Below are 19,028 nucleotides of genomic sequence, written 5' to 3'. Positions count from 1 at the left end.
GGGAAATCCTTAAAAAAAAAAAAAGACCTGTTTGGCTGCCCTGAGGACTGGAGTTGTGCATCCCTGGCTTAAAGTGACCCTCTGGTTGTAGACAAAGATGGACAAGCTACTTCTTCGACTACCTGTTGGAATAGAGTTATACGGTTTAAGAGTGTGCACAACAGAGGGTTGATTCTCCTCTGTTCGCCGTCCTCTGTTGGTTAACGGGGAGAGTCCTGCCTCCCCGTTATTCCCTGGTCTATTTTGCAAAAAGCAAAAGCAAAAAAAGGATCTGTGCAGACGAGAGAGTCTGCCTCCTACGACACCAAGCTAAAAACTGATTAGCCTGATGTCGGCAGAAGGAGTGAAAACTTTTTTTTGCTTAGTGTCGCCTCCTAGTGGCAGTAGCTATACCCCACGGTCTTGGCTGTGTACCCCAATGACACCAGTGAGAAAACACTACATGCTGCTCTGACTAGTCAGCACTGATCACATGGGCAGCGATGGCTAATCAAACTAGTTGTAGTGTCTTAGACTAATGATTTATACTAATGCACAGTGTGGATCAGGAAGTCAGAGAAGCAGCGTGGCCATGTGTTTCTCTAGGCCTGCAGGGGCACTTTAAGGAGCAGTATGCTGTATGTACAGGCTACGGCAAATTATGCAATCACCAGGTGCCCACTGGCATATCAGAGAGGTTGGTTCTTGGCACCCTACAGTAACTGTCCTCAGCAGAGCTGGTCTGGGTTTGCCATTTTCCCCTAGAATTGGTGCTGACACAAAATGTGAATGTCCTCCAGAGGCATGGCCTGTTGGAGCACATTTCATATATTCTTCTGCGTTAACGAGGCACCATGGCCATTTTATTAATGCGAGACAATACATACTACAAAAAATTGTTAGCCCAAAGAATAAAAGCAATGATTACCTTTCAGGCTCTGAGCTGGCACAGAGATAGAGTTGCCGATATGCACCAACCACTGCATCACGAACGCCGGGCTCCTTTGACCATACAAGAGGCAGCATACGGCGTACTCCAATTACAGCCTGAGGTACCCCAAATTGTGAAACAGTCACAAAGAACTCTATGACTTCTTGTACCACTGTAAGACATTCGTAGCAGTTATGTCAGCAGGAACTTTCTTAGAGATTGAAGCTTACGCCTCAAAAAGAAAAAACTTGTGAGCCCTTACCTGATGATGCCGCTTCATACATCATCTTGCTTATAATATCAATAGCTTCTTCTATCTTTACCGCAAAATGGTGAGCATCAGTCAAGTACTGCACCAACATTTCCTGCTTGTTCAGCTCAGACTTTTGCTCCTCCGACTGCTCAGAGGCCACTTCGGTCACTTGGTTTGTGGATTCTATATCTTTATCTTTTGCTGAAAATTGGAAGAAAAAAAAATGTACAAAGTCATTCAATCTGATCAGTTGTTAAAAAGGCGTTTTCCTATTAAAGCGATGGCATATTTCTAGGATTTGCTATCATTTAAAATGGAGTATTCAATTTTTTTCAAGTTTTTACCCATCCCCCTGTAATCTACAAGTGGATGGGTAAAAACTTGGAAAAAAAAAAAAAGACAGAATACTCCAACCACTACGACCCCTACTGAAGCCGAGAAAATGAGACTTTTGTCACACCTATTTCAGAGTTGAAGATGTAGGCTCCCATTTCTGTAGTGTAACAAGGAATGAAGATGCATATGCGCAGCAGTGGCTCCATTCCACCCACTGTCGCAGACACATAGCTGAGCTCTGCACTCTACCATTTCTGTCTGACTCAGAAATGAATGGAGCAGCACCGCAGTGGGACCCCTACTGATCTATCAGTTTTCACCCATCTAGTGGATGGGTAAAAAAATTGAAAGAAAAGTAAAGTAACCTCACAACATTCTATAACTGGAATCCCCCTTTAATGACTGGAGTGGCTGACTGTCAGAACCACTTCTGGTTCTGTGAATGAAGGGGAGGCAGCGCTAAACATTGTAGCTCCTTCAAACTTTCATAAAGTGTTGCTCTTGACCACCTGCTGTGCAATGGAAAAAATAAAAAAATGTAGCCCTTCATTCTCTGGATCAGGGCAGGCAACAAAGATATGACCCCCACGGACCAGAAGATTACAACACGTCATGATGAAATGCCATAACATTCCATTAGTTCCCTAACATGGTATTGAATATATACATACCATTTCAGGGAAACCGGGTAGCAATAGTGTCACCCAATGCATTTAAGAGGTTAAGAAAAGCTCACACATTGTAAGATGAAAAAGTTCCATAACTCTAAAATAATCTTCATAATCTCGGTCGGTGAACGGACAACAGTTCTATTCAGAGGCAGAACCACAGTCACCATTATGTACATGCCTTGTTACAAGAGACCACCGATACCCTTAAATGGGGTTTCTGAGACTTCATACCATTGAGGACCTATTCTCAAGATAGGTCATCAACAGTGACTTGACACGGACTGCCGTTTCAATCCATAACAGGCACAGTGCCATACTTCATATGGCAGCTCAATTCCACTCACTTGAACGGAACGGAGCTTCCAGGCCATATGAATCATGAAAGTGATGTCACATGCCTGAGAAGAGGCCAGTGTTCATTCAAGTCTCTTCAGTCAACTGATTAGAAGGAATCCCAAGCAGTGGATCCTCTGCCAATTAGTGTCGGTAAGCCCCTTTAAAAAGGGAAACTGTCAGCTGCTATGAGCCCCACAAGCTAATGTTATAGGGTCACAGAAGCTGAAGAGCTGCATCATGGGCTGTAGTCATACTTACCTTCTTCTGCGTTTCCCCACTGTCCACTTGCAATGAGTGTTTGCATGTGTCTTGCGGACTATATAGGCTTGTGCATTATTATACCATGGGATGGATGCAACAACATCTTTGCAAACTGGCAGTAGGGGAATCCCAAGGAAGGAAAGTTATGATAGTCACTCCCCACAACTCTAACTTAAGAGGCTCATAGGAGCCAACAGATTTTCTCTAAAGAATCTGTATAGCTGTTGATCAACTGTCTCTAAAGGGAGATCGGGCCAAATCAGATTTGCAAGCTGCAAATATTTCTGCATGAGAGATCCAAGCATTCATATCGTGGGGAAGAAATCAATATGACTTCCATGTATTTTCTGGATAACACTGCAAATCACCATGAATACACATTTTATGATGGTAATAAATTGCCTTTCTGCTATTTAGTCCATTAGAGACTTGCAATGCAATGTCAACAGTTTGCGTAGGCCAGCAATGTGACTAGCCTTTCATTTGTTATGCTGGTACAGAAATGATAGCCAGTAAGAAATTGACTGGTCCAAATCTGCGTCCCCAACACAGAACATAAAACCAATGTGACACCAACATCCATGCACTAAACAGAATACCCTAAGTAGGTATGTGGTTATACCAAGAGACAGAGTTTGTGATATTAACTATGCCTCAGATACATTTTGAAGTCATTGCCAACGTTAGAAACCCATGTAGATTCAGCTGCTTCATCAGTCAGGGCTTTTTCCAGTTCATTTTGTTAATGTGAATGTGGTAAGGAATTTTACACCATACTTAAATAAACAGAGAACATCTATATAGTTTCAGTACCGGTAAAGATTTTTTCCAGAATGGAAGTCTCCTCTTGGTCAACTGAAAACAGAGGGTCCTCTGGGAAGAGAGCTTTGCCTTTCTTTACCATGCGGATAGCATTTCTGCAAAACAGAAAGAGTCAGTATAAAATAAAACATTAATAAAAACCTCTCGTTTCCCTCTAATGTCCACTGACTTGTAACTGACGTTCTTTAAGAGGCTCAAGATGTGTTCACATAACTTCTGGGGAGAATCTACTACTTCAATACTCTCATCACCCTCCTCAATGTCCTCTTGTTCCAGGGCATCCAGGGTCGCCTGTACTTCAGGTAGCATGGCTTCCCATTCCTCTTGGGCAGAGATAATCACCACTAAGAATTAATAGAAAAGATAATAGAGCAGCAATAAACAAGAAAATAGGGAATGAGGTACATTAGCAAGAAGTCTGTCACTTGATTTTAGCCATGTAAAGGCCCATTTAGACAACGATTATCGCTCAAACGATGTCTTTTGAGTGATAATAGTTGTGCCATTTACACCTCAAGATGATTGCTCAAACGTTGAGCGATCACCTTGCGCTCCGAGCGGAGGATGCAGAAGACAAGCAGGGCCGCTTGTCTTCTGCATCCAGCTGTTCCCCGCTCGCAGCGCCCGGCTGTTATACAGCAGAGCGCTCCGAGAAGGGTATGAAGAACACAGCTGGACCACTCTGTTCTTCATACCTAGACTGTCATCAGGGAGCGGGATACAGCTAAAACAATAGTAACAATAGTATCAGCTGTATCCCGCTGTGAATCCCTGATAAGGCTCATCGTTGTCTTTCAGCATGCTGAAAGACAACGATGAGCGACGGCTTAACGAAAACTGCACGATGTCCGTGCAGTTACACACAACGGTTATCACTCAAAAGACGGTTTTTGAGCGATAATCGTTGTCTAAATGGGCCTTAAGCTAGTTGTAACATAAGATGTGCAAACAGTCGCAAGTCGAGGACCATCTTTAAGAGTCTGTCTGGTAATTTGAGTTTGATAATCTAAGCTGATGGGCTGCAAGTAGCTGACCCACTAAGTCCGGGGATGTAAGTTTAACATGTTCCGATGCTCCATTGTCAAAGTGTCCTGCTTGCAGTGCGGTATGCAAATGACAGCTAAAACAGTCTGATGAGCGGTTCATCTCCAGCAGAGGTCCAGGCTCTCGACCACGATAGCTAAAACACGCAGCTCTGGGTCTGACAGCTCAAGTTCCAGCAGCTGGAGACACCCTGCAATTTAGGAACTGTAGCTGCGCCACACTAGATTATCTGATGCATGTGCAGTGACTCGCAAATGACATCAGACTTTCTTGAGGCATCCACAGTTGTCAGGCTGAAAGTGGAGACCTGAAGACATTGATCAAGACTCAGAGGGGCGAGTTTTGATCAAAGAATGGAAAAAGGCCCAGACCAGTGCGCATCGGACAGTTTAGGTGTCATTTGCATACCGCGCATTTTGGGCTACAACTAGCTTACACTGCTAAAGTCAAGTGACAGATTTCCTTTAAAGGCATTTTCCCAGACAAGAAGTCATATTTCAATATAGTCACAAATCATCACACAATACTATATTAAGTCCAGCCATTACCTTTCCTCTTGATTTTTTGTTCATCAGTCTGAAGAATCAACCGAAAACTGTTTACATGTTGTTTACAGATTTCCCGTCTGCTGCTTCAACTACATTTCCCATAATGCATAGTGTATAGGAATAACACAGGGCATCCATATAACAGCATGGCATTTCTACCAAATACTGGCCTAACAAATCAGTATTGCATATCACTTCACCATATATTAAATTACAGCACAAAAAAGAATGGAGTGAGAACTACAAACTATAGATTAAAAAAAAAACAAAAAAAAACAAACAGGTGGGATCACAATAATCATACAATATAAAAGTAGAGAAGAGAGGCTGCACACTATTTAAATTTTGCATGCAGTCTCTTTTCTCTACTTTACATTTTATGATTGTGATCCCACCCATGATTTATTTTTAAATTTAAAAAAAAATGTTATTCCTAATATATTATAATGTATTGTGTGTTTTGTGTAATAAAAAAAAACTATAGTATGTAATCCTCACTCCATTCTTTTGTTCTGTAATTTCCCATAATTCACCTGGCTATATCTCCAACAGTATAGTATTCTCCTACCACACCGTACTAAACCCCACCCACCATACATAATCCGTTTCAATGATCATTTCTATACTATATGACAATCTGAACACACACTAGAATGTAGAATAGTCTGTAGATTATATTGTATTATAATGTATGATAGTGGTTACATACTAAAAATGCAGACACATACAATATCTGTATGGAGCTGCACGGTAATGCAGCGTGTGAAAAACAGTACACAGTAGAGCAGGCAGTAGTGTGCACACCTCTGCTGTGTGAGGTGCACGCACTCCCTGAAGACCTATCTTTGCCCCCCCCCCCCAAAACACAAGCTGCCACTGAAGCGGCTGATCCCGTGCCTGCGCCTCCTGAGCTTCGCCTGCTCCTTCTCTTCTAGCCTAGTGCTGCCAATGCGCCGGGAGAGAAATCTCAGTACGGCAATGAAGCAAAGAGCGAGCTCCTCCAACACAGCGTTTCAGGAGAAAGATCATGGTAGCTTGGCATACGACCAAGAGGGCTGCTTGTCAGGAGGCAAACCTGCGGGCTGAAACATTGCTTAGTCTATGCGCTCTGACAACTGTCACAGAACTGACCAAAGCTTTCAGGAGCACAGACATGTGCAGCAACTGAAGGCGTTGCTGTTCATGCTCTGCCTGGCTTCAGCCCAGTCAGCGGATAAGGACAGGACCGGGACTTGCAGCGGTGGTCACGACATAGGCAGAAACGCCAAGTGCAAACTGACTTTGGTTATTTACAAACAAATAGGAACACCAGCAGGTATGATTTAAAGAAAAAAAAAAAAAAAGCAAAGTTAACCAACTGCTGGAATATCCCTTTAAGACTTCTTGGCAAAAAGAACCCACCTGGTGGCTTCACCCTTTCTTTGTCTCGAAGTTCCTTTAACATTTTCGTCTCTTTTTCCAAAGGACTTTTTAAATCAGCGCTGCTCAGCTGCAAAACAGATCATTCCTCTCATCCAGTGAGCCAATATTGTTTATATTTGGCCTGTCTAGTCAATGGGATCAAGCAAAGTTACCCGTGACACACCAAATAATCCCCCAAATTTGACATACTGCTGATCTACCTTCACAATAGGTCATCAGTATTAAATCAGCATGCGTCCAATGCACTGGACCACCGTCAGTTAGCTGTCTGAACGGTTCGCCGCACTTGGGAGAGCACGACTGTTTGATGCATATCAGGAACGATATCATACAATTCTATGCAGCTGGGTTGGGTATCGCAGATCAGTCCCATTCCCTTGAATGAAACAAAGCTGCAAAATGGCCATGTGACTGATTAATGTGACATCACAGGCCCAAAAGGAGTCTGTGATGCTCCCCCGAGCACAGTGGCCTCTTTACTTAGTGGATGCATGAGAGGTTTAAGTGGATACCAACCGATCTATTGCTGACCTATCCTAAAAAGATAGCAGTAACGGAAAACCCCTTTTTAAAAATAAAAAAAAATAAAAATAAAAAAGGGGGTACCAATTACACAGGCCTACAAATACGCTATCAAGACAGAATATTGAAAACTTACCTTACAAGTGAAAGGATTGTTGGCAAGAAAAGAAGCAAGAACCTGAATGGCATTTTTGCAGACCTTCACAGATTTGTCAAATAAACGTCCGACCACTAGTGTGACTACTGACTGGAAACGAGACAATGGTAGAGCCTAGAACAGAAAGGGACTGCTAAGACCAGAAGCAAGCTTATTAAAATACCACAGCACATTGCACAGGATGAGCTGGATGGCCCATCAACCTCCATCAGCACCTCCTTTCCAATGCCCAGTGAGAGGCCACATGACAGGGACAAGAAGTCATTACGAAACATTTAACACAAAACACACATCCGCATGAGATGCCAGTTCCATGCAAGTCATGAGGTTTCACCACATTACCATTACAAAACATGCTACTTACCTTTTCTTGCACGATACGATTGTAAATCTGCAGGACGCAAGAACGAACATAAACGTTCACATCATGTATGTGTTCTTGTAATGTGTCCAGGAAATTGTCTCTTGTCTTTTTCTCCAATTCATTCAGATTGTCTCCACTAAGGATACGAACAACAGCTTCCCCTATCACCGTCAATACAGCGTTCCTCATCATGTATGGCTAAGGATAGAAAGAAGTGAAGGTTAAAACCTTGGTACTTACTAGAATTTGTTTTGATGGACGCCCCACTCATTGGGGAGGAGGGGGAGAGAGAAACACTAAAAGAAAAAAAGGGCCAGACCAACATGAGCATTTAGCAAGACATGCTTTCTCCTTGCTTTGCAACCCTCAAGGTGAACCTACCACTATCCACATCTTCAAAAGGTGCCACAGAGTCGTGACAATGTGTCCGAGTCCGCCCTGAACGCCCAGACTAAATTCTCAACAGTAACCATGTGTGCCTACTATCTCACTTCTGCCCGGGCATGTAATCAGGCATTTGAACATTAGATGCCTGCTGCTGGGATTTTGCTTCATTCCTTGCATAAACCAAACAGTCCCAGCTCCTTTCAGGCAATGTTACGTCAGTGGCCCAGGTCCCATTCAAGCGATTGGGATTGCTTGAATGGGACCAGGAACTGCCGCCATAAAACGTATGGCACTGTGCTGGTACTCAGTGAAGAGGCTGCAACGCTTATTCGAGTACTGTGATCTTTTCAAACAGCTGATCAGTGCTAATCCCAGATAGGCAGATCCCGAGCAAGATGACCTTAATGACCTATCCTAAGGGCAGGTCATCAATATTTGGCTTCTGGAAGACTCCATTAATTACTAATGCAGATATTTAAAAAGAAACCTGTCACGTCCGCACAAACTAAAATGATGATACGGTTAGGGAAAGTGACAGGGTGCTGGGTGTAATATTTGTACTCCCTTTTCACACGATTACCCTTTTTTGTCCTTGTCTTCATTTCTCCGTCTATGTTATACCCCACCATGCTTGTTCATAGTTAGCCATGTGAGTTACTTTTTGAACCTCATTATGAAGTTTATACACAATACTTTGTGTATTATGATTGGTACATTACAGGATTTCATTGCGCTACACTTCATGACATAACTCTGTATGATTAGACTCCCTATATATCTGGTCTGTTCTCAGATGTGCATATCATCCCTTGCTGCACAGTGTTAACTTTACAGTTGTTAATTTATTAAATCCAATTATCTATTTGAGCCAACAAACGACTTGGCATTTTACCTCTCCATCCAGGTAATCCAAAAGAACACTAATATTCGGCATCATGATTGCAGGAATTTTCTCAGAAAGCTGAGTTATAAAGGTATATAAAGTCTTCACTGCAGAGCTTTCCCGGGAGAGGTCCTGGCAGGACTTTTGGCCGATCTTTCTGTAAAATAGAATTGCAACTGACTTTCTTAAGTGAAGAATTTGCAGTAACAAGACAAACACATAAGGAACACTTAAATCGCACTTTAGATTTGTATGACCTCAGTCATCTTCAGAGGCTCACATGTGATCAGTGTGACCCTGCTGTCATCTGTGACAGGAACAGGGCAGTAATGGCGGTCCTGCAAATTCTAGAGTTTTGTGGCAAATGACAACTGAGTAGCATGGTGCTGCGCTGCGAGCACAGGTCCTACGACAGGACGTCAGCCCTCATGGAGAGTCTGACAGTTTGGTCAAACCATGCAGACCAGTAAGCCTGCAAGAGGTAATTTTGTAGAGACCCGGCAGTGCTCCTTGCACAAAGGAGCAGATACTGATGCTGGGTTGATGACCTTACACAAGAGGGGCTGGACAGCCCCACAGAACAGCCCATGTCCTGGTATCTGCTCCATGTTCTCTTGCTGGCAGACACAGCAAACCTTGTGATGATTGAGCTGCAGGTGGCGCCTTCTGCTATCAGGAGAGATAGGTCAATCAAAACTAAAAGTTCTTGTGCTCCAGTATAAACCAATCTGTATAGAAGGGTGTCAAATAGGTAGGACTGTCACTTACATTTGGAGGAGAGAAAGGAAGGTGTTTAATGTCCAAGAACCCCCCATTAATTCCAGTTATTCCCTGAAATGATCACAGGTGTTGTGGAGAGTCCACGCTTACAGCTTCTGGACCGTTACCGTCATTTTATCAGATATGTAAACAGAAAAGGTAAGCACAATGCGTTTCGAAAAGTAGTATCCTCCTTTATCAAGCATTGTAAGTGACCGTCTCATCCATTTGACACTCTTCTATACAGATTGTTTTATACTGTACTCCTGGAGAGCAGGAACTTTTTATTCTCTGATCGACCTCTTAGTTTGTCCGGGGTGTATTCCGCCTGTGGAATTTCCATAGACTTTCTCCACCCTGTGAATATCCAATAAGGACGGGGAACTTCGTCAGTAGTTCAAAACTTGAGTCTCAAGGCAAACCCAGATGATAAGTGTGACAGCCGTCCCTTTGGGGAAGCGGCTGTCGTTCCCCCCCCCCCCCCCCCCCCCAATCCAATATTACTTTTTTAGTGCTGCCGTCGCTTTAATTGTTCCTGCCCCAAGTAGCAATAAGGACACCACCAAAACGCAGAACTAGCGAAGAATCAGTCTAACGGGACAAATTGATATCCCTAAAGTTTAAGGATGCATTTCCACACAGCAAGAACTCTGCTCAGCCGTGGCAGCCAATGGCCGCATGATCTTACAGATGTCAGCAAGATCATGCGGCTATTGGCAGCTAGGCAGAGTTTCAGATGAAATTTTTTGGCTGGGAAGGTAGCCTCAGTAATTTGTATTGTGTATAATTTGTTATACTGATGACTGAGCGGTGCTGAAATTTTTTGAGCAGAGTATGATAGTTACGCCATTTTTCTTTTTTTAACTGCAATATTCTAGGCGGAGGATAAAGAGCTGAAGATTAAATTATGCAACTTTAGCAAGATTTTTGATGGGAATGAATATGGTTATGGCTATAACCCTGAAGGAAATTGGTAGAAAAATCTCATGTAGAAGAGCGCAGCTTCTCACCTCATGATTTCACCCACTAGAGATTTCATTCCATATTCTGTGGCCCAGAGAGTCACCGCATGGACCAGCACTGGAGCCAGGTGTTCAAAGTGCTGCAAAAGCTGAATAACCTTCACACTGACACCTAGGAGGATACAAAGACAGATACAGGCGTGAACACATGCATAAGTATAAGACAGATTCCAAGAGCACATTCACTATTTTTGGGTCATATGCAGTTTATGTATTCCAGGACAGCACATGTAACCCATAACAGCCCAAAGTTATTCTCAGATGGTCTCGTCCAGATAATAGCGCATGCTATGTGTGGGTTTTGTGAACATCGGACAACACACAGACTGGCGGCAGTGTGCTTTGATTTTCGCATGCGCAACATAGTAACATTGTATGTTAGCTGAATGACGACAATGTCCATCTAGTTCAGCCTGTTTCAACCCACCTTGTTAATCCAGAGGAAGGCAAACAACCCAAAAGGCAGAAGCCAATTAGCCTATTGGGGGAAAATTCCTTCCCGACTCCATAATGGCAATCAAAATAATCCCTGGATCAACCTTTGATAGTTCCTACCTAAAGCCCCGGAACTACAACTCCGTTGGTTACCCAATGCCCATATCCTTCCGCTCGAGAAAGAAGTCTAGTCCCCTCTTAAACTCCTCAAAGGATTTTGCCATCACCACGTCCTCAGGAAGAGAGTTCCATAGTCTCACTGCCCTTACAGTAAAGAACCCCCTTCCATGGACAGAACTATGTGCAAGTGGCCTTAAAAGGGTATACCATCTGGGTACAACTTAATTTAAGCAAATCTCTAGGCCTTTCCAGGTTGCCTGTGTACACGCTGCAGTGATTCGCAGCAGCCACATGCTAAGCACTGCTAACAGCCAGGAGGCACCTTGAAGGCGGCTTACAAAGTATTCACACAGTGAACGAGGTTGATTTGTGTACGCAGCGCCAGTTCATACATTTGACCCCACCCACCCCGTGATTTAAAAGGCTATTTAGCCATATAAAAGGTCCAGATGTGTTTTTTTATTCATAGAATAACGCATCATATTGCGCAACTCCCAGACTTCTATGGGGCCCTTGGTGTGCATACGCAGGAAAATAGAGCAGGTCCTATATTTTTTGCATGTGCAACATTACTGGGGATGAACCCATTGACATCACGGGTTCCATCCTCTGCGTCTTACTCATGTGTATTTTGTATGCGTAACTAAGTCCATCTGAAGGAGCCCCGACTGGTCAACTGAAACAAGTCCTGGTGGTACCCGGCAATTTGTAGTGACCCGCATGCACTTACAGGTGCAGGGATTACAGGCGCCCTCATTCAAGATTATGACTATTGTTACCGTCAATGTTCATATTTGCTACAGTATGAAAGGAGCGGCAGGCGACCTTTATGAAAACCTTTAAGCCACAGTCATGCACTCCAAGTTCCATTAGCTGAAAAGTTTGGCCAAAGCATTGCCATCACATCAAATATCCACAATCACTTCCTCCCATCCCCTTTTGATGAGTGATGGCTCCTATCCTGTCCCTTTTAGGTCACAGTCTGTCTTGTAGGTCTCCTCCCCAACTGCACCATTACAACTTGATACGCAATTTAGATTTTATAGCTTGAGAAAACCACCAATAACAGCTGCTGTTGGTTGGGTGCTGAAGCAGCAGTGATATACACTGGGCCACAGCCACCTAGCCTACAGACTGAGGGCCACGGCCAGGGGACATACCTGGAGGATAAAGCAATCACATTTGCCTTTGGCTAATCATATGGCAGAAGACAGTTTAACATCACTGGCATCTTAATGCAAAACAGTCAGAAAAAGTGCAATTACACCTACCGGTAATCGGGTTTTCACGAATTGGCAACCCAAGGGAGGACTTCCCATGGCAGGAGAGAAAACCTGAAAAGATAAAAGCGGGACACACCTCTCCCTACCTCAGTTCTTAAAACTTCCTTGCAGAGGTTGTTAAAGATATCCATATCTACCCATCTATACACAAACACCAACGTGCCAAAAGTCACGGGACAGGAAAGAATATAGTGTAGGATCCATCTAGTCTGGCGAAATGCAGAAAGTCAATGTTGCATCCATTCTAAAAGCCGATTGAAGACGTCTGGAGGGATGATGAGCCATCTGTGGTATTTGTAGGTGCCGGATCTCCGGTATGAATAGACCCCTCTCCACCACATCCCATAAATGTTCAACTGGGCTCATGTCGGACGCACTAGTCCTAGGAACTCACCAGGATCCCCCTCAAACCAATTCTGTACAACTTGGGCCTGATGGCATACAGCATTATCTGCTGGAATATCCCATTATTATGGGGGAACATGAAGTCCATGTATGGTTGCAAATGGTCACCAAGCAGTGCAATGTAGTGGGCCCCAGTCAATGATGTATTTAGATGGACCAGTGGACCCAACCCAAGTCATGAGGACACATCCCACACCAGTATGGAACCACTAGCCTGCATAGTGCCTTGTTGTAAACTGGGGTCTCCGTCACACATGAACCCCATCATCAGACCAAAGCAACTAGTACAGCGACTCCTCAGACCACATCACGTTATAAAGTCCTCTAGGGTCCAGTTAGTGAACTCATGAGCCCAGGTGAGGCACTGTGTCCGGTGTCATGGCGTTAACAGAGGCGTCTGGTGGGTCTTCTGCTCCCATATCCCATGAAAGCGAAAGAATGCTGCTGTGACCTGTGCGATATGAGTCTTGGGGCCTCTTGCACTGTATGTGGATGCAATTTCTGCCAGGGTTGTTTGTCTGCATGACCAATTCTAGCTAGACATTGACGGTAGTCATCATTAGGTACCCGTGGGTGGTCATTGCACTGTCCTCTGGGGATGGTAGTGATGTATTCTCATTACATGTGATACTGTATTGAGGAATGTTACATGCCCACACTTCAGAAATGGAGCACCCCATCCATCTGGCTCCCACTATCGTGTCACGCTTAAACTCCGATAATTCCCGTCACCTTGCCATGAGCGTGCTGGTCAGTGTTTAACCTCAAAACTTATACAGGTGTGGGCATTCTCAAGCCGTCTGAGGTAATGCCATTTCATAATTTGAATACTGCTATCCCAGGACTTTTGGCACAACAGTGCAATTATCTATTAAAAAAAATACAACTTATTTTATTGGAGGGCGAGGAGGAATAACCCCAGGATGCTGTAATGGGTTCAGAAAAAACTCAATTACCGGTAAGTGTAATCACGCTTTCACCCATGACAGCACCACTGGAGAATTACATTAGGAACAAACACTTTAGGGAAGGAGGAGTGCTTGCAAGACTTTGTGACCAAATTTAGGTCTGAAACTGGATTTAACTGGAGCCCATAATGCTTGAAGGGGGTGGGGGCATAGGAAGTCTAAGAAAAGCTTCACGTCATAGCCCAACATATCTAGTCCAAACAGACCATCCTCTCTCTGTGCCCATGAAGTTGAGACTCTTTGGGTAGAATGAGTCCCAAAGAAAGGAGGGAAGGGGAGGTGGTGGGAAAGATTCCTGGCTTCATAGGCTAATGAGATTGCCTGTCTGATCCATCTAACGGTGGAACGACGGGTAGCAGAACCTTTGTTTCTTCCCCGGTACAAGGAGAAAAGTTTCTGAAGACCTTCAATCCTTAGTAGAACAATCAATATCTTCCAACATCTAGGCAATAAGATTTTTCTTCAGCATATAAAAAAAAAAAAAAAAAATTTGCAAAATGATTTGTTTTATACATCAGCGATACCAAGTTTGAAAGGAAGAGCATGGTTTTCATAATTACTCTACTTTCTAAGGATAGTGATTTATGGAAGAACGGCCGAGAGGAGGTTTAGTGAACGTCACGGCCTGACCGTATTAATGGCCAAAAGGAAGGCTAGCTTAATGGAAAGCATTTTTAAAATGAAAAGTTACACCAAGGGTTGAATTGGGGCCAAGAACAGATCCTTCACATCCTGGTAAGAGCCAGGCTTGATCCACCAACATGGTTCTTAGGCAGGTGAACCAAGACCCTTTGGGCCAAAATAGTGCCATCACTATCACCCAAGCTCTGTCTTGTGCATTTATCTTTATTACTCCAGCTATCCAGCAAAGTGGTGGGAACGTACAATCTCTCTCCCACTTCCAGGACTGAGAAAGGCATCTAGACTTGAAGGACGGTCTAATGAGTAGAGAAAGTACAATCTCCTTGCTCTGCGATTTTTCTTCGCAAACAGATCCATCATCTGCCTTCCCCATTTCTCACTATTAGGCTACATACACACTGGCGAGCGCAGTATTTCTCGCCCCGTCATCGTGCTTGCAAACGTGTGTTTTTTCATGGCAATGCAAGCAGTTTTTGATTAAACAAAAAAGCATTGCATCACTTCTGCGAGCCGCACGCACGTGAAAAGATCGCAAGCGTTTCTAATCGACTTCAATACACATAGCACAGTATGCAAGGTTTCAGGGCCCTATTGAAAACAATAGGCGAGGAGTTTCGATGGAATGCCCAAAAATGGAACATGCTGCGATCTTTTATGCTTTGCCGCAAAAAATAATATATATATATATATATATATATATATATATACACACATTTTAAAAACTCATGTGAATAAATCCAAGCTGAAGATTGGTGGATTTAGACACCATTGTGACTGCTTGAGCCTAAGCCTACGCTCAGGTAAAGACGGTATCTGGTCCTCCTTCCCCCATTAGGTGGGCTGCTGTTAAAGGACAGGAGATGGTTTTCCACCAAAGAGATTTGAGTGGTTCAGGTCATCAATGGTCTTGACTGTGTTCCACCTTGCTGATGTATGATATTGTGTTGTCCAATAGTATTCACATCTTTGTTCTGAATCTGAGGAAGGATATATCTTTAAGGTCTGATAAGTCACCAGAAGTCTATGGAAGTTCACTGAGGACTGGAGGCGATGAGCCCCCTATAGATTTTGATGAAAACCCATATTCCCACGGCCTGGAAACCATTGATGGGTAGACTGGTTGGCTCGGGGACCCCAATGTTAGATGGCACAAGAAGGTCCACCACAGAAGGAATAGTCTGCCTGTGGCTGATATGAATCTTTTGATTCAAAGACAAAAGGACTTGTCCCATTTTTGGAGAATGCCTCATTTAAAGGCAAGATCTGAAATGGCCCTTTTTACAGCTGGTATGCAGTAGGTCATTAGCCCTGGTACAGTCACAGCCCAAGATAAAGAAGATCTAAGGGTATGGCCACACAGGAGATCGCGTTGCAGAATTTTATGCGTCAAATTCTGCCTAAAACACCATAGACATGGAAAAACACCTTTCCGGACCCTTTCATGTTGGGACTCCACACACAGATTTTGCCCATTGACAGTAAATTCAGAGTGTGTATCTTCCTCGATAACCGCGGCAATGCCGTGGGAGGGGTCTTGTAGGAGTGTCGTAGGATTCTTAAGAAACTGCATCTGGTTTGCAGAGGGTCGTACTGGATTTTTTTTTTAAGGTTTACAATCCATCCGAGATTTGCAGTTATCAAACCTTGTTGGGAGATCTGTTGTCCGTTGACATGCTGAGCTTGACATCGTCAAAGAGATAGGGAACCAGCACAATGTCTGAGAACAGAAGTAATTTCTGACCCCATTTTTGAAGAAAAACAGGACTTGGGAGAAGGTTGAGAAATTCCATTGAAGACGCACCATTATGATTTGGAGAAATACAACCAGTCTCAGATACTTTTGGCAAACAGTACGATTTGGGAGGTGGCAATAGGAATCTTCTAGATCTACTGCTGCCATCAGACAATCTGGATAGAGCACGTTTATGGTAGTGGCTACAGAGGTCATCTTTTATAGGTAAGAAACAAATGTAGCTTTTTGAAATGTATTACTATAAAAGGAGCTGTTGGGATTTTTATGAGAAACCATAAAAAATAAAAACCCCTTCCTTGTTTCCAACCCTGGGACATTGATATGGGTCCTTTTCTTACCCCATTAAACCTTCTTCCAAGGCCAATTGTTTTGTTGGGCCTTTTATTATGTTGGTAGGGAAAAATGTGTATGGGGGAATCACAAAGAATAATAACCTTTATTTGTATGGCACCAACTTATTCTGCAGCGCTTTCGAGGCACATAAGGACCACAAACAATATGAAATTAACAAAAATTACAAGAGTTACATGTGATATTCAATTATTTGGAAACAAAGGGCGTGCGGTGATACAGAAGGTCCAAGGGCAGGAAGTATACATGATAGGCAAAAAGTAAAAAGTCATAGGGGCAGGAGGCATTCCAGACACCATCCAGATCTCACAGCATCCAAAATCCATGAACCTGCCAAGAGGTCTTCCAAGGCCAAAACCTAATGCCAGACAGCCTTCCTCCTCTGGTGTTATTGTTGTGACTCCTTAGAATATGGGTCTCCCTGGGGCTCAAAATACAAACCTCTGAGATTTCTGTAAGTGTGTCTACGAAAAGAAATCAGTAGATCAGGCTTGGAAGGAGAACCCCTTAGTTTTGTGCAAGGCTTTCTCAAGGTGGTCGTCCAGAGGCCAAAAGAGGTATTCGCCTGTACATGCAATTGCGCATAGCCTGTTCGAGTCATAATGCCCTTCTGGCTGAACCTTACAGCATCTACTGATGCATCAGCCAAGAAGCAAGCATAGGGAAGGGATGATGAGATCTGTTTTCTGAGTCTTGTTTCTAAAACGGTCCTCATAGTTGGGTGAACCAGACCTTTAGGCAACAGACACATGGCAGAAAGAGAGGGTCTAAAAGGTCAAGGCAGAAGCCTCCCAAAACCTTTAGTTATCCATTAGGTTTCCGATCCAATGCCTCTGGGAGGGAGTCCAGATCTTTGGAGGGGGAGGGAATTTTTCCCTTACCACCTTTGCTACTGGAGCATTAACCTCAGGAACCTTCTTCCAAAAAGGATCTTTTCATTTAATCACCCTTGGAATTAACTTTCTATCCAGGTTTTTAATTTGTTTCTTACTATTGTTGGCATTTTTTTTTTATTGATTGGGAAAGCAGCTTGAGGTCCAGGTCCCAATCCTGCCAACATGAAATCTGCGACAGACCTGTGCTCTCCAATTTCCTTAATATACCGAGTGGCCTTAACTAAAATGTTCAGAGGTTTCAACAGAAGATAAAAAGTTTACCGTTCAAGACCTTATTAAAGGAAGAAGCATCTGAAAAATTAAATTCTCCCTCTTCTTGATCCGAATCATCCGGACCAGAAGAGTCCAGTCACTGTATTTGTTCTAAAGGCACAAAAGAACGCTTAGGACCAATGTTAGACTGTTAAAATGAGTTCTTCCCTCCATCCCCAAGATGGAACATGATAGAGAAAGCTTTGTTAGATGCGATTGTGTCCACACAGACCTGACAATTGTTTAGAATAGGAGGCTCAAGAGTTTGTTACAAATCACGCTCTCCTTCTTCCAGACTAGAGAGGGTCCTTAAAAGGCTTCAGCTAAAACAAAAAACAAAGTACGTAATATAAGGTTAGAGAGAGGCCCAAATGGGGGAATTAAAGCTCCCAGAGTGAGTTCCTAGCAGGATGGTGGGTCTGAATCCATTTGTTTTCTGGACTCCCCTGATTCATTTCCTAGTTTTGACATACTGGGTGAAAAACAAACAAAGAAAAAACCCCCAAAAAAACAGGATGTTGTCACACAGGAAACAGTGCTGGGAAAAGTCCTCCTGTTCAGCTCAAGGACGTGGTGCTAGCAGCAAGATGGCGCCTTGCGCTGCACTGGCTGTGCCAGGAGACAACCTCTTTTTGGAGGCAAGATGCACATCTCCTCAGAGCCCTTACATGCATCACGACTGTGTGGGTCAAAGGGAGAGAGGACCAGGCGCATCAAAAAGGAGTCCTAGCACAGTCAGGATCCCCCAACTTGGAGGTGTAGCACTAAAATCCCAACACCAGACCAAGGAAAACTCTTAGAAGGTGGCTTCCACTCCCCAGGAACCCCACCTGACTGCTTGAAAGTGGGGCCCTGCAATCGGTAGTATGTCCCTTAATGCTCTGTGTCCCAGGACCTAGCCAGCTGGACAGGAAACCTATACCAAAGTAGGGAGAGGTGTGTCCCGCTTATAGCTCTCAGAATTCCCATCCAGTGGTGGGGAGGTACTCTTCAGGGAAGGGGGGAACAAAACAGTGGCATTGTAGTGCATAGCACCTAAGCAGCTTTTAATTTCCAAATTGCATTAGAAACAGTTTTTATACAAAAAGGACTTAATGGGGTTGTCTCACAAAGTTATCACCGATCCACAGGATAACATTAACTTGCTGATCTCTGGGTGCCAAATTGCTGGGAGCTTCCATAATCCCCAAGAATAGGGTCCCACAAATGAAGGGACTGGAAGCCTG

General features: G+C 43.7%; 1 protein-coding gene across 3 annotated transcripts in view; it reads right to left on the bottom strand.

The window, feature by feature from the left end:
- The window catches only part of NCAPD2 (non-SMC condensin I complex subunit D2), a 41,762-nt gene that overhangs the window by 15,018 nt on the left and 7,716 nt on the right, over positions 1-19,028 (bottom strand). For 2 of the 3 annotated variants that reach the window (XM_066601285.1, XM_066601286.1), the window contains exons 8-17: positions 12,524-12,586; positions 10,686-10,809; positions 8,926-9,073; positions 7,647-7,844; positions 7,262-7,396; positions 6,583-6,670; positions 3,759-3,933; positions 3,581-3,684; positions 1,173-1,364; positions 908-1,082 (exon numbers count right to left, since the gene is read on the bottom strand). In XM_066601285.1, the coding sequence (XP_066457382.1) occupies positions 908-1,082; positions 1,173-1,364; positions 3,581-3,684; positions 3,759-3,933; positions 6,583-6,670; positions 7,262-7,396; positions 7,647-7,844; positions 8,926-9,073; positions 10,686-10,809; positions 12,524-12,586 (1,402 nt within the window). The remainder of the gene's footprint in view (positions 1-907; positions 1,083-1,172; positions 1,365-3,580; positions 3,685-3,758; positions 3,934-6,582; positions 6,671-7,261; positions 7,397-7,646; positions 7,845-8,925; positions 9,074-10,685; positions 10,810-12,523; positions 12,587-19,028) is intronic. The other variant, XM_066601288.1, reaches the window with a different exon arrangement.

This window comes from Eleutherodactylus coqui, chromosome 4 (genome assembly GCF_035609145.1).
Source record: "Eleutherodactylus coqui strain aEleCoq1 chromosome 4, aEleCoq1.hap1, whole genome shotgun sequence".
Taxonomy (NCBI): Eukaryota; Metazoa; Chordata; class Amphibia; order Anura; family Eleutherodactylidae; genus Eleutherodactylus; species Eleutherodactylus coqui.
The sequence above is the reverse complement of the archived record's forward strand: the minus strand, read 5'-3'. Positions and strand labels throughout refer to the sequence as shown.